The following is a 14,830-nucleotide window of genomic DNA, read 5'->3' on the forward strand; positions in this document are numbered from 1 at the left end:
GGCACTGAATGTGTTGGGTTAGAGCTTCAGAATGTTCTCTGGATATCAATGTGCACCACAACAGCAAACTTCGAATCTCAGAGTATACAACAGCTGCTTTATTTTTACCAGATGAGCTTTTATTTAGACTATTCTATACTGAGTCCTTGGATTTTTAGAGACTGATTTTGCTTGGCTCCTGCTTTTCCAGATAAGAGTAGGGGTTTAGAGCTTTGACACATTACAGAGTATATGCACTCAAATCCTCATGTAGATTTAACACTTGCAAATACAGAATTTTATTAAGCTCTCTGTCCTCTTGAAAGGGTACCTTTTGAGAAATGTTTATTCAGGTCTTTGGCCCATACTAAAAACAATAGAGTTATCTGGTTTTGCTGTTGGGTTAAGTTCCTTCTATATTCTAAATATTAAACCCTTATCAAATGCTTACTTTGGAAATATTTCCTTTCATTCTGTTGTTGTCTCTTCACTCTGTTAACAGTTTCCATTATTGAAAAGAAGCTTGTTAGTTTGATGTAATCTCATTTGTGTTTTGTTGCTTTTTTCCACTTATGGAATGTAGAAGAGCTGATCTTGTGAAAGTAAAATGTAGAATGGTGGCTACCAGAAAATGGGGAGAGTGTAGGGGTGAGGATGATTGACAGGTACAAAATCACAGTTAGATGCAAGAAAAAAGTTCTGGTGTTCTACTGAACTTTTAGGCTACTATTGTTTTTTGTTTTTTGGTGTTTTTTTTTTTGACAGGCAGAGTGGACAGTGAGAGAGAGAGAGACAGAGAGAAAGGTCTTCCTTTGCCATTGGTTCACCCTCCAATGGCCACCACAGCCGGCTGCTGCAGCCGGCACACTGCGCTGATCTGAAGGCAGGAGCCAGGTGCTTCTCCTGGTCTCCCATCAGGTGCAGGGCCCAAGCACTTGGGCCATCCTCTACTGCATTCCCAGGCCACAGTAGAGAGCTGGCCTGGAAGAGGGGCAACCAGGACAGAATCCGGTGCCCCGACCGGGACTAAAACCCAGTGTGCCGGTGCCACAAGGCGGAGGATTAGCCTGTTGAGCCACGGCGCCAGCCAGGCTACTATTGTTAACAATACCATATTATATGCTTGAAAAGAGCCAGAATAGAAGAGTTTGAATGTTCTCCCCACAGGAAATGATAAATATTTGAGGTGATGATTTGCTAATTATCCTAATTTGGTCATTACATAATGTATACATGTATCTAAACACCACACTGTACCCCATAAATCTATTATGTGTCAATGAAAAACAAAATAAGTTAAAAAATAAAAATGCTATGTGGGGACAGGAGGTGAGAAGTGATATGTGTGAGGTAAAGCAAACGCACCCCTTTTACATGTAAAACCAAGTGCTCGACATGCATGTGCAAAAACAGAACAAAGCTCTCTGTGCACTTGATGTATACTCATTATGATTCTCCTTCTATTACAGGCTCAACGTGGGAAAAGACATTTCGACAGATTGGCTTTGAAAGGTGAGCAATGATTAGCAATTTCTACAGTGCAATGTCAACCTATGTAAATTGTCAATTGTCCATCATTAGTGTGGCCACCATTGCTTCCGAACCTTTGTGACCTTGAGCAAGTCATCATTTTACCGTCTGAGTCTTGATATCTTCATAAAGTAGAGCTTCACTTTATAAAATCTTTGCCTTCACACAGACTGAAAATAAAGATGAAAGGAACAATGGTGAAAATGCTTATTGAACTGTGACACAACATGAAAGATATGTAAGAATTACAGGAAGTGTAGGTGACCCTCCCTTTACTTTGTCACCTGATGTGTTATATTCAGTGTGGAAAAAAGGTGTATGTTGATGTCTTCCCAAATATCACAAAAGTTAGGCCTTCATTCTAAATGAGAAGCTGGGATCATGTCACAGTTAGCTGAAAATCTTTCTATATCAACAAGTCCTCTACACCTCAACAGAAATATAAAATACTGTACATGCCACAATATCACAAATGTGAAGGTAGGGATAATATTGTCTCCTAGCTCTCCCCAGGTGATATATAGTGTCTTCCATCAAACTTTCAATGAAGGTACAACTATTAAAAGAGAGAACTAATTGAATTTTACTGTAAAAGTAAACTTTGATTAGCTTTTACCATCAAATTGGAAGCGTACTTTTTTCTGCATATTCATTGAACGGATAGATTGCTTAGACCATATCAAATAAGTAATAAAATGCTTAAAAATGCATCATTTCTCTAGTAGCACTAGAGAATAGTCCATCACCCACTGTGATGACTCTTGCCTTGTCACTGCTCATTGGTTCAAAGGTGTATGGATTTCTCTACATACCCGCCCACTCAGGTCAGCACCATGAGTGTTTGTCTCCCAGTACACTCCGTATTGAGTTCCTCGGGTTGCAGGGGAGCTGGCCTGGGGTGACCAAATCCACAGGCATCATAAAGCAAGGCAAGGGCCTTCCTCTGTGGCTTCATTCCAGGTTGGAATCTTTTCCCAAACCATCTGTCTTTGATTCTCCTTTCATATGATGAACAGTTTCAAAAATATACAAAAGTAGAGTAATTTCAATTGCAGTTTCAGTAAGATTGGGCCATATTTGCTGTCCATTTTTCTTCTTTTTTGCTGAAATATGCTAATAAACCTCTCAGACACTATGTTATTTCATTGCTACATTGAATCACATGCATAGAAACCATAAGGCTATTATCATTCTTATTGTGAATAACAGTAAGCCCATAGCATCACTTAATACCCAGTCAACATTTAGATTCAAATGATTACACTGTCAGTCTTTGGGAACAAGCTCATGTTGACTTCTTGTCCTTTGGGCACAGATGCTATAGTCATTAGAGTTTATATTTCTAGCACAACTAGCCAAATGTCCCAGGTTCATCCTCCTGTGCCCACTGAGGAGTCAGGTGCTCCTCCAGGGAAAGGTGTTTTGAAACCAAAACCTGACAACCAGACATGTTCATTGGTTCTGGGACGCCATTGCTTCTGAGATTTTTCTTTCTTTCTTGGTTTTTCTTATCTTTTCTTTTCTTTTTTTGACAGGCAGAGTTAGACAGTGAGAGAGAGAGAGAGACAGAGAGAAAGGTCTTCCTTCCATTGGTTCAACCCCCTAAATGGCCGCTACGGCCGACGCTGCACGGATCTGAAGCCAGGAGCTAGGTGCTTCCTTCTGGTCTCCCATGCAGGTGCAGGGCCCAAGTACTTGGGCCATCCTCCACTGCCTTCCCAGGCCACAGCAGAGAGCTGGACTGGAAGAGGAGTAATCAGGACAGAATCCAGTGCCCAGACCGGAACCAGAACCAGGGGTGCTGGCACCACAGGCAGAGGATTAGCCAAGTGAGCCGCGGCGCCAGCTACTTCTGAGATTTTTCAATAGACAAAATGAAGAAATATGTGTTTTAAGAAAAGTAAATCAGGGGCCAGCGCTGTGGCACAGTGGGTTGAAGCCCTGGCACCAGCATCCCAGGTGGGCACCGGTTCTAGTCCTGCTGCTCCTCTTCCGATCCAGCTCTCTGCTATGGCCTAAGAAAGCAGTGGAGGATGACCCTGGTCCTTGCGCCCCTGTACCCATGTGGGAGACCCGGAGGAACCTCCTGGATCCTGGCTTTGGATTGGCACAGCTCTGGCCATTGTGGCCATCTGGGGAGTGAACCAGTGGATGGAAGAGCTCTCTCTCTCTGTCTCTACCTCTCTCTGTAACTCTCAAATAAATAAAATAAATCTTAAAAAAAAGTAAATCCTGAATTCATATGATAGCTCCATTTTAAAATGTGGCTTTATGGAGCTTTTAACTTCTCTGGTGTTATATTTTTATCTCTGTACCCACTGATATTCTTGGCTCTTAACTTTTCTGTTTCTTTGTGGCTTTTTTAAGGATTCATTTATTTATTTATTTGAAAGAGAGCATCAGAGAGCTGGGGGAAGAAGGGGACAGAGAGAGAAAGTGAGCCTTTCCATTCCCTGGTTCACTCCCCAGAGGGACACAACAGTTGAGACTTGGCTAGGCTGTGGCTAGGCTGAAACCAGGGTGGCAGGGGCCCCAGCAGTTGGACCATCATCATCTGCTGACTTCCTAGATGCATTAACAGGGAGCTAGATCAGCAGCAAAGTAGCCAACACACCAGCGGGCACACTGATCTGAGATGCAGGGGTGAGTGGTGGCTTAACCCAAAGCTGACTCATCTTTTCTGTTTCATTGCATAGTATAACATAGACACCATTATCAAAATAATACTAATATTACTTCTAATAATAAGGTAATTGGGTCTTGCACCCCAAAACTCTACATAGCTTATTTAGTACAATGGTAAGTTAAGAAGGTGTTAAAGGAAGATTTTATTAAGAATCTTAATGTTTATTCATTATATTGTTACAATTTAATATTTATTTGTGGTATTTGTGATTTGGTTAATCTGTATAAAAATTATAAGTGAAAGGTTTCTATTTCATCTGAAATATTTTGAAGTTATAAACATACTTTTAAAAATATGGATTATTTGAATGTTCATGGCACATGACTTGTAAAAAAACTATAAAAATTTAGAATCACTAAATTGTGTTTCTGTATTACCAAAAAAAAGTTGTAAAAACTTTCACTCATCCCAACTTAATATTTCATAAATGATATACAATCAAAAAAGTGAACACTAAGCATGAAATATTTTCTTCTTTCTGTGTGGTTATAGACCAAATTTTAGATATAATCAGATTGTTTCTGGATCTTCCTAACATCAGTAGTTTTCCTTTTGATTTAGTTTGAGTTTTTCGAACATGTAACATTTAAATGACTTCAAGTTCAAGTCAATCCACATAGTTTTCTTTCTCAGGGACACGTCAGTTTCATCCTTCTCCCTTGTACCCTGCTCCTCCTGCCCTCCACAGCAGTCCTGGTTCTTAGCTTTGTGTTTAACCTTCCAGTGTTTACTCGTGCACATGGAAGCCAGTGCTGAGGTCTGTGTGTAGCCTCGCTCTGCTCTCATATGAAGAGTGCATAGTGCTTGCATTCTTGTGCACTTAGAGTTTTCCACTGGGAGTGTGTCCTGGGGATCATCCCTCAACTAAGTATGTAGACTTGGCTCACTGCATGAACATCCTCTGTGTGGATGAGATGGGCCAAGCCAGTCTCATGAAAATCGGGATCCTTTGCAGTGTCAAGGGTTCCTAATAATTTCAGGGGTGCAAGTGATCAAGGGGCACTGAGGAGGCAGGGAAGGAGCCACAGAATCCCAGGTGGATCCCAGGACCTTCTTTTTCACACCAGATCCAGGCTCAGTGTCCCAGAGGGCTTTTCTTGAGGGCTATGGATCCCTCATACCACAGAGAGCATCTGCCTTTGCAGCATCCCAGTTTTACATGCAAGAAATTTGAATAGCTTCTGTGGCATTCTTCAGGGGCCATGCCGTATAAATCTATATATTGTAGATTTGTTTATCATTTCAACACCAAACCAGAACTGTCCTGCTTGAAGCTTTCCATGGATGAGGACTCTTCCCTTAGCAAAAGAATCATTCTACTTAAAATGATTTGCTAAAAGGTTTCTTAATTTATTTGAAAGGCAGAGTGACAAGAGGGAGAGGGAGAGACAGAGAAAGAGAGAGAGTGATCTTCTGTTTTCCCTTTCACTCTCCAAATGCCAACAGCAGCCAGGGCTGGGCCAGGCTGAAGCCAGGAGCCTACAACTCCATCTAGGTCTCCCACATGGGCCATCTTCCACTTCTTTCTCAGGAGCACTAGCAGGAAGCTGGAATTGGAGCAGGCAGGATTCAAAGTGGCACTCCAACATGCCATATTACATGTGCCACAATACTGGCCCCTCTAGTTAAAATGTTTGCAAGAAATAAACCGAGTCACTCACCCTACCTCCCCCACCCCCCTGTCTTCTTGGTAACCAGGGGTAAAAGAGATCACAGGCCACTTGCTTTAACTCCCTAACAGTTGGATTACAATATGGTTCGTTCAACTTGTCCCCTGAAGATGGATATTTAGGCAATTTCCAGCCATTTGCTGTTACAAGAAAAAGTTGTAATGATATTACACATACCTGTATTTTTGCCAAAGATCCTGGGGATAGATTCCCAAGTACAATCAAAGAGTAAGTTCATATGGAACTTTGCTAAATATCACCAGATTTCCCTCATAAAAATAGGGCTTTAATAGTTTTCACTCCACCAGCAGTGCGTGAGAGTCACCATTCCCCTAAAGCCCCGAGGAGGCTGTCAAACTTGGAAACGCTGCCAATCTGATAGGTGAGGAATGGTATCTCTGTGTTCTTTTAATTTGCATTCATCTTGGCCATTTTCCCATAGAGTACAGAGAAGGCCAGGATTCTTTGCTGTCTCTTAAGTGAAACATTTTGGGCAAGGGCTACTTCTTTAAAAAAGAAAGTTTATTTTTGTTTGAAAGAAAGAGAGAGACAGACAGACAGACATATCTTCCATCTGTTGGTTCACTCCCCAAAAGCCTACAATAGCCAGGCACATCCGTAGGAAGCTGAACTGCAAGTGGCAGCAAGACTGGATCCTGGGCACTCTGATAGGGGATATGGTTGCACCACAATGCATCTCCCAAGAGAGCTTAACTGGCTGCAACACAGTGCGTGCCCCATGAGAGCTTGACAAAGTTTGGCAACAGCAACAACATTTTATTCCTAGCTTACAAGACCTTTATCTTTTCCTTGCCTAAATATGAATTATTGGAAAAGCTACCATAGGCCAAACCCTGGGTTAAATTATTTCTAGTTTGTAGACTGCAGGCATGGCTGTATTGCAAGTCAGCAGAGTTTGACTGTTGGCAGTCATTTGCTGACCCCACTATAGACTGTGATCTCACGGATAAAACAATTGGAACAAATCAAGTAGTCTGTTCATCCAGCCATAGCAACTCAAGCAGACCTGCATTCATTCCCAGGTTTTCCTGGTCCCAGAGACAAAGTTTTAACATCAAACCATACAGAATTCCTGGATTATGGGTCTCTTTTGTTTTATATTTTCTTTTTCCTATTCCTGTAGCTCTGGGAACACGGTCTCAACCACAATTCTTATTGACCGTTCTCATTTTATGACTATTTTGAATAAGGCCAGACAATATAAAATACTATAAAATGCCTCCCTGAAATTTTTATGCTTCTGAACAGATACATAAATGAAAATGTTATTGGGACATATATTAAGTGGTATTTGATTTTCTTATCTCTTCAAGAGGCAGAAAGGACAGACAGACAGACAGAGACTATCCACTGGCTCACTCCCTAAATGCCTACAATGGCCAAGACCAGATCAAGACAAAGCCAAGAGCTGGGAACTCAATCCAGGTCTCCCACAAGAGTGGGAGCAGGAGTAAGGAGCTGTAGGCAGGTATTGATTCCAGGCACTCCAATATGGGATGCAGGCTTCTCAAGTGGTGTCGTAACCACTGTGCCAAATGCCTGCCCTGAGTTTTACTTCTGAACTATATTCTCAGCCATTTCTTTCCAGCCCTTCCCCTGTGGGTCCACTAAGAGTATTGGTGATCATTCTGGTTTTCAGTTGTCTTCAAATGGAATCCTGTGTTCTCCCACATCAGCGATGTTTTCTCATTCAGAGGCGAGCAATATTCTCTGCATTTTACCTAGTGTCTTAAAATACAGAACAGACCCTGATCTCTGGGGTGGTTGTACATTTACAGCTGTAAAGACTAAGTGCAGCAGTGTTGTTAAATATGGCTTTGCTTTTTTCTCAAGTTCAACTTCTGCTTTGTCTTAAAGGAAGTTCCAATTACATCTTTAATAATGCTATCTGGTTCTTTGGAGCACCATGCCCTTTGAAGTTGGCCCGTCGATCTGCTTGCCAACAGATGATTTTAAAAAGATCACATTTAAGGAAAAGGAGTAACTGAGTAAGCTAAAGCTTCAAAGCATTCTCCAAGACTGAGAAGGCCAAGATGTGTCCTGTTGTACATTACGGGACTGAGAGGAAAACCTAGGGCAACTGCCATCCAGTCTTCCTTGCAAACTCTTGTTGGGTGGAGATGGGATAGTGATGTGCCCTCCCTCCTCCTGGGATCTTGGGTCCAGCCATTTCCTTTCTGGAAACCCAGTGATGATATACATTGTCTCAGAGTAAACATTCATTGTCACAGTTTATGTGGCTGAATTCGTGCTACAATGTCATGTTTGCTTGGCAAACAGTCATGTTTCCCCTCTGTGGGGATGTCAAGAGTTTATTTCAGGACTTGGCTACAGCAGGATGTTGTAAGGTAGGAAGGAAATGCTGTAATGAAGGTTCAGGAATCTGTGTCGCCTGCAACCTGCCCTCAGCACTCCTGGTTAAACAATGTTATGTGACCTACATAACAAAAGTAGTCTCATTCTCATTTTTTTTTCTTTTACTGTAGAAAAAAAAAATGGTCTGTTCCGAATGCTTTGGTTTCAGTTAGAAAGCTCATCTTCCTGTGCAGATGTTTAAGCTTGTGATTCTAAATATTTCCAAATCACTGTCATTTTTAGTCTAAGTTAAGGTGATTCTAGGAGAACATGGACTTGTGTATTCAGCAACACTTGGAATATCCCAAGCAAGTGTTAGTCAGCATGACTTTGGAACAGGATGGCCCAACTTTTCAGGGATTTCCCAGGGTACACATGTTTCTTCCGCACTCCTGCAGAGTCTGATGAGGAGACCAGACAGATCTAGAAGGCAGCTTGCTCTTGTGTGGGTGCCATTCGTTGGCTTCAAATATGTGGCACTTTTGTCTCAACACTAGGCTTCAGAGTTTGCTTAGGCATGCAACAAGAGCCTGAGCAGCTGCACAGTGTATCCTCAGTGTCCCCCTGGACGTGGCATTTGTCACCACAGTTGTCAGCTCACAGGCATCACCACACCACGCATCCAGGAAGGAAACGAGACTGAGAAATGTGAGAGGGCTCTACAAGTATCCACTGCAATAAGCTCTGAGCATGCTTTTCTCTTTCCATAGCTGTACTTTTCATCTGAGAAAAATATTAGAGCAAGTATGTAGGCTGGACCACAGCACTCTGCCAGCAGAAATAAAAGTTTCTGTTTTCTGGGTGATCTTAATGCTGCCTATTTAAAAATAACAATCATTTACTGGTCTCATCCATTTTTACTTAACAAGTAAAGAAGTTATTCTTTCAGTAGATCTATGTAATCAACACAGTATGTCAGATTACATTACCATTGATGTTATTACCCATGATTTTACTTGATGCTCTACTTGGATTGTGGAATGAAATACTGTGTGCCTTCAAAGAACAGCATAAAATATAAATCACCCTGAAAATGGCATGCTACAATGAAACACACATATTCCTCGGGTTTTTCCCCCACTGGAGACATAACTCCAAAGGCGTGCCTTTGTCTTTTGTGGGGATGGAAGCGTTACACAGCTCTTTCTCTGATATCAGGCCCCACTCTCTATATGTAATCCATGGAGAAGCTTCCATTTAGATATCATTGCTTGGTGAAACCCTTCCTGATGGTTTCACGACCTCTTCTCCTGGTACTTCTCATCGTCTTCAGTGATGGCACTGACTGGACACATTGTATGGGAATTCCCACTGTGCTTTTCCTCCTTCAGTCCTCAAGCCCTTGAGCACACAAGCCTGAGACATCCTAATACCTTGGTGCCCTGGCCACCGGCTGACACATGCAGGCTAACCAGATGTTGGTGGAACACACTGAAGAGCTTGGGGAAGAATGGGCTTCTACAGAAGTCAAGAAAGGACACAGGACTGGTGTTGTGTAATGTGTTGAGCCACCTCCTGCAATGCCAGCAACCTGTATGAGCACCAGTTTACATACTGGCTGCTCCACTTCTGATCCTGCTCCCTGCTAATGAGCCTGGCAAAGCCGCAAAAGATTGTCGAGGAATTTGGGCACCTGCACCCACATGGGAGACCCCAATGAAGCTCCTGGCTCCTGACTCCTGGCTTCAGCTTGGCCCAGCCTCAGCTGTTGGCTTGTTGGAAGCCATTTTGGGAGTGAACCAGCTGATGGAAGATTCTCTGTCTCAACTCTACTTTTCAAACACATTTTAAAAAAAAATCTTTACAAAAAGAGGACTCAACACCTTTCATCACTGTGCTGCAGCACTCAGGCAGTGACAGAGCAGTCCCCAGCCTCCAACTGGAGCCAGCTCCCTCCTGAGAGCAGAGAGGAAGATGGGCTTGCATTATGTGTGGCGATGAAAAATTGCTTCATTCCACGACCTTCCTGTCTACACTGGGATGTTTCAGAGTCTCTCTTCTCTAGTATCCCCAGTTTGGCACTGGCTGTTCCCGCTGACAGGATCCCTGTGATGAGATCCTGAACTCCACTAGGGCAAGAAGACACCTGGTGTGTTTTTTTTTTTGTTTGTTTGTTTTTTTTTTTTTTGTTTTTTTTTTGACAGGCAGAGTGGACAGTGAGAGAGAGAGAGACAGAGAGAAAGGTCTTCCTTTGCCGTTGGTTCACCCTCCAATGGCCGCCGCTGCTGGCGCGCTGCAGCCGGCGCACCGCACTGATCCGATGGCAGGAGCCAGGTGCTTCTCCTGGTCTCCCATGGGGTGCAGGGCCCAAGGACTTGGGCCATCCTCCACTGCACTCCCTGGCCACAGCAGAGAGCTGGCCTGGAAGAGGGGCAACCGGGACAGGATCGGTGCCCCGACCGGGACTAGAACCCGGTGTGCCGGCGCCGCAAGGCGGAGGATTAGCCTAGTGAGCCGCGGTGCTGGCTAGTCACCTGGTTTTTTTTTTTTTTTTTTTTTACTTTTTTTTTATTAAACTTTTATTTAATGAATATAAATTTCACCTGGTTTTTTAACAAAGGCATCTTGCACCTGATCCCCTTAGTGAGCAAAGTTAAATGAGTAACAAATGAAGCCACTTCCAAGATTTCAGGGAAAATGGAATTAAAGGCGTAGGTTATTTTGGCTCAGAATTTGTTGGAATCCTTGCATGATTTTTCATGATATGCATTTTTCATGAAATTTTTGAAGACCCATTTGTATGATGAAATGCATGAGGAGCGGATGTTGCTGCAGAAAAATCAGGGAAGAGCTACATCAATCTTTTTACCTGATTGCACTGGCTTCTTCCCATTCCTGCATTGTGGTTCCCTCAGGACACTTCAGTTTATGCCTGACCCCTTCTTTCTTCCAGAACCTTCCCAAATTCCCAACCCACTGCTCCTCAGTGTCCATCCTCTGACTTTCCAACACCTCCTGTTTGCCTTCAGAATAGGCCAATGTGATGTGTGTAGCCATGGCTGATAGGAAGACACTTCAAAAACTTTTTGGAAAATGGAATTAAAAGATAAGTTTATTTTGGTGCAAAACTTTGAGATCCATGCATATGAGAAGTCTTCAAAGAGGTCATGGAAAATGTGTCTCATGAAAAAAGCCATACCTGGATTCCAGAATTTTTTGGCTCCAAAATAAAATTTTCTTTTCACTCTACTTTTCCACAAAGTTTTCAAGGTGGCATCATTGGCACTTCCTGTGTCTTACTCTAGATTGTGCTGTCTGGTGATAGGAAATGATATCTTACCACCTTGTAGCCTTCAGTGACAGCCCATGCGTTGAAAAATAACAGCATTGAAAAAATGTTAGGTAAATAACTTGCTCTTTAAATAAACATGAGTCAGGAAAACATTGACACACCTCCATGTTCATGAAACCTACCCTTCTCAATAAGTTGCAGTTTCTATTGGTCCTACCTTTAGATATTTAATTGATTCCTTGGGAAACTGAAAGCCAAATTCTATTTTCTTTTTGTGGTACAGTGTTATTATTTACTAGCCAGACCAGAGAAATTAATGTTGTTTATTTAGATAATATTAGGTAAAATATGGAGATATAACATAAAAGTAAATCTCAAAGATGGTTTTATGATGTGTTTTTCAGTATGAAAAGTTATACTCAAGAAATGAATGTCTAACTACAGTCAGGTATCATAGAGACAATGGTATTCACTTGCAAAGGTTTTGCTCTATTTTTCTACAGATTTTAAGTTAAAGTTCCAAGTCTGGGGACTAAAATGGACAATTTGACTATATTTCATTTACATCAAAGCAAATACTCTTTGTATTGCCTCTCTACGAGCATAAAAAGAAAAAAAAAAAAAAAAAAAAACGCTACACTCAAATCCCACCAGTACAATAATCTTGTGGTCTAAGGGGTAAGAAAATACTGGTTTTAATTCACTCCTGTTTTGGCAACTTATCGTTTTGCATGCCAACAGCACTTTGCATATAAAAGTATTGTTCTTAATCACATGGTTTGCCTTTTACAGTGGCTTTTCTGAAAGATGGACTTCTCAATTCATTGATTCTTTCAGACTGCATATAAATGTTTCTGGAAAGTTGAGCAGGCTGTTTTGAAATTGTATTATAAAATTTTGTCAAAGTATTTTCCAAACAAGAAATGATAAGAATAAAATGATGATTCTGTATTTTAGTGTTTAAAATACAGCTCAACATAATGGTTTATTCAGTTGCTTGAGCATTTTTTAAAACTTTATTTTAGAAGCAGAGAGAGAGGGAAGAGAGAGAGAGAGAGGAATTCCCATTCACAGGAGGCTCCCAATCACAAATGTCCACAATCGCTGGGGCTGGGTTGGGCCAACTCTGGGTGCTGAGAACTCAATCTAGCTCTCTTATGTGGGTTGTAGGAACCCAATCACTTGAGCCCTGTTGTCTCCCAGCATCTACTCTCAAAGGAAGGTAGACTGAAAAGTCAGAGCTGGGAATGGACACCAGCACTCCAGCATAGGACGTGGACATCTTAACTGGTATCCGGGGTAACTGCCCAGGGATGAGCATTCTGAATCTTCACTTCCTGTCCAGTCCTGGGATACGTTTGAGTTGTTCAAATGAACAAAGCAGGGAAAGGAGCTTGACCTTTAGAAATACCTATCATGCTGGCCCCTCTTTCTCTCTTGACTATTTTGTTTGCAGGATTTGTTAATTCTCACAATATCCTGGACTCTAGAGTAAGATTCAGCTGAGTTATACTGGGACGACTAAGACTCCATGTCTCAATGACTTGGAAGAGTGGGGTTTACTTCTTGCTCATATTAGATTCCAGGGCCAGAGACTGTGAACTGACTGTAGTATTCTCCAAGCACCCTCTTCATTCTGGGATCCCGGCTAAAACAAAGCCTGCATTTGGTATTTGCCTTTCTTGTGGCTGGGGAAAAATTGCTACAGCCAAACCAAGCAATGGCTCTTGAAGTATTTTTCTCAGTGTGAAACATGCCACTTCTGCTGACTTTCGATTGCCCAAGCAGTTTGCACAGCCAAGTCCAAGATCTACGGGTGGAGAAGCACCCTCCTTCCAAAGGAGCCCACTGTAGGCCATGCAGGAATACAGAGTGGTATAGAATATTGCCACAAGAAAGGAGGGTGACAAGGTGACCCTAGTAATATCCACACAGACTTTTCCCATTTTATAAATGAGTAAAGTAAAAGCACAGATGTGAAATATTTTACTCAAGATCCTATAGCCGGCCAGCGCCATGGTTTAACAGGCTAATCCTCCGCCTTGTGGCACCGGCACACTGGGTTCTATTCCCAGTTGGGGCGCCGGATTCTGTCCTGGTTGCCCCTCTTCCAGGCCAGCTCTCTGCTATGGCCCGGGAAGGCAGTGGAGGATGGCCCAAGTGCTTGGGCCCTGCACCCGCATGGGAGACCAGGAGAAGCACCTGGCTCCTGGCTTTGGATCAGCGCGATGAGCCAGCCACAGCGGCCATTGGAGGGTGAACCAACAGCAAAGGAAGACCTTTCTCTCTGTCTCTCTCTCTCACTATCCATTCTGCCTGTCAAAAAAAAAAAAAAGATCTCTTTAAGGAAAAAAAAAAGATCCTATAGCCAGTGAATGTCAAAGGCAATGGGTGAACTCATTTTTATGGACTGCATCTTCCATTCATTCACAATCCATGATGCTGGCATTTGTGATACGCCATGTTGGCAAGCATTTATTCAGCACACTTTATAACAGCTGTGCTGAGTGCCAGGGGTGGTGGGAAGAGATGGTCTTGGTCTTATAGTAGATATCCATATGTCAACCTGAAATGTAGTGAGTAAGCTGCATGCTATCATTTGAAAGTGTTTATTGAGCAGCTACTGTGTACCAGGAACCATTATACTGATGGAGGGATTATGGAGATAGAAGAGAGATAGGAGTGAGCTAATGTGTGGAGATTGTGGTGAGACCTGGCTGCAGAGTTGGGGGATCAAGGGGAGTTGTCTTGAATGTTTAACTTCAGGCGAATCCTGGGCAGGGTGAAGAAGGATTATTGCACTTTAGTCATGGGATTAAACCATGCATGCACAAAAGATAAGAAATGAAAGCCGAGCACAGGGGGACATCCTTGACAAGAAGTATGTTGTAGGCAATGCCAAGTAGTGTGTGTATTATCGTGATAGCACTGGGAGCCACTGCAGCTGTAAACCAGGGAAAATGTGGTTAACTGTGCTTCTAGAAATGTCGCTCAGGCAGCCTCATTGACCAGAAGATGGGCTGCTGGAGAATGATCATGAGTGCTGATCCAAGACAGTGATGGCATAAACAGGACAGACACGTGTATACTAACATATTTTAGGAAGTAAAAATCAAAGTTACAGCTTGGAAAATAATAAATTGGATGCTGATGTATGAGGGAGGAAGGATTCTCATGAGTTGGTTCCACCCTGTATCTAGTTTTTGCAGCCCTCTGCTTCTAGCCTGAGGGTTTTCTCCAACCCCTTGGAAACTAGCTCCATCTCCATGAAGCGCAGCCTGGAAGGACCTGGGCAGAAGCCCTGTTGCTCCTCAATGAGCAGCAGCAGCAAGCAGATAAAGGCTTCAGGTCCCCAGC

The 14,830-nt window shown here is 42.6% G+C and overlaps 1 protein-coding gene across 3 annotated transcripts in view; it reads left to right on the top strand.

The window, feature by feature from the left end:
* The window catches only part of PIEZO2 (piezo type mechanosensitive ion channel component 2), a 460,107-nt gene that overhangs the window by 233,104 nt on the left and 212,173 nt on the right, over positions 1–14,830 (top strand). For all 3 annotated transcript variants that reach the window (XM_062201352.1, XM_062201350.1, XM_062201351.1), the window contains exon 4: positions 1,449–1,491. In XM_062201352.1, coding sequence (XP_062057336.1) covers positions 1,449–1,491 — 43 coding nt within the window. The remainder of the gene's footprint in view (positions 1–1,448; positions 1,492–14,830) is intronic.

Source organism: Lepus europaeus, chromosome 9 (assembly GCF_033115175.1).
Source record: "Lepus europaeus isolate LE1 chromosome 9, mLepTim1.pri, whole genome shotgun sequence".
Taxonomy (NCBI): Eukaryota; Metazoa; Chordata; class Mammalia; order Lagomorpha; family Leporidae; genus Lepus; species Lepus europaeus.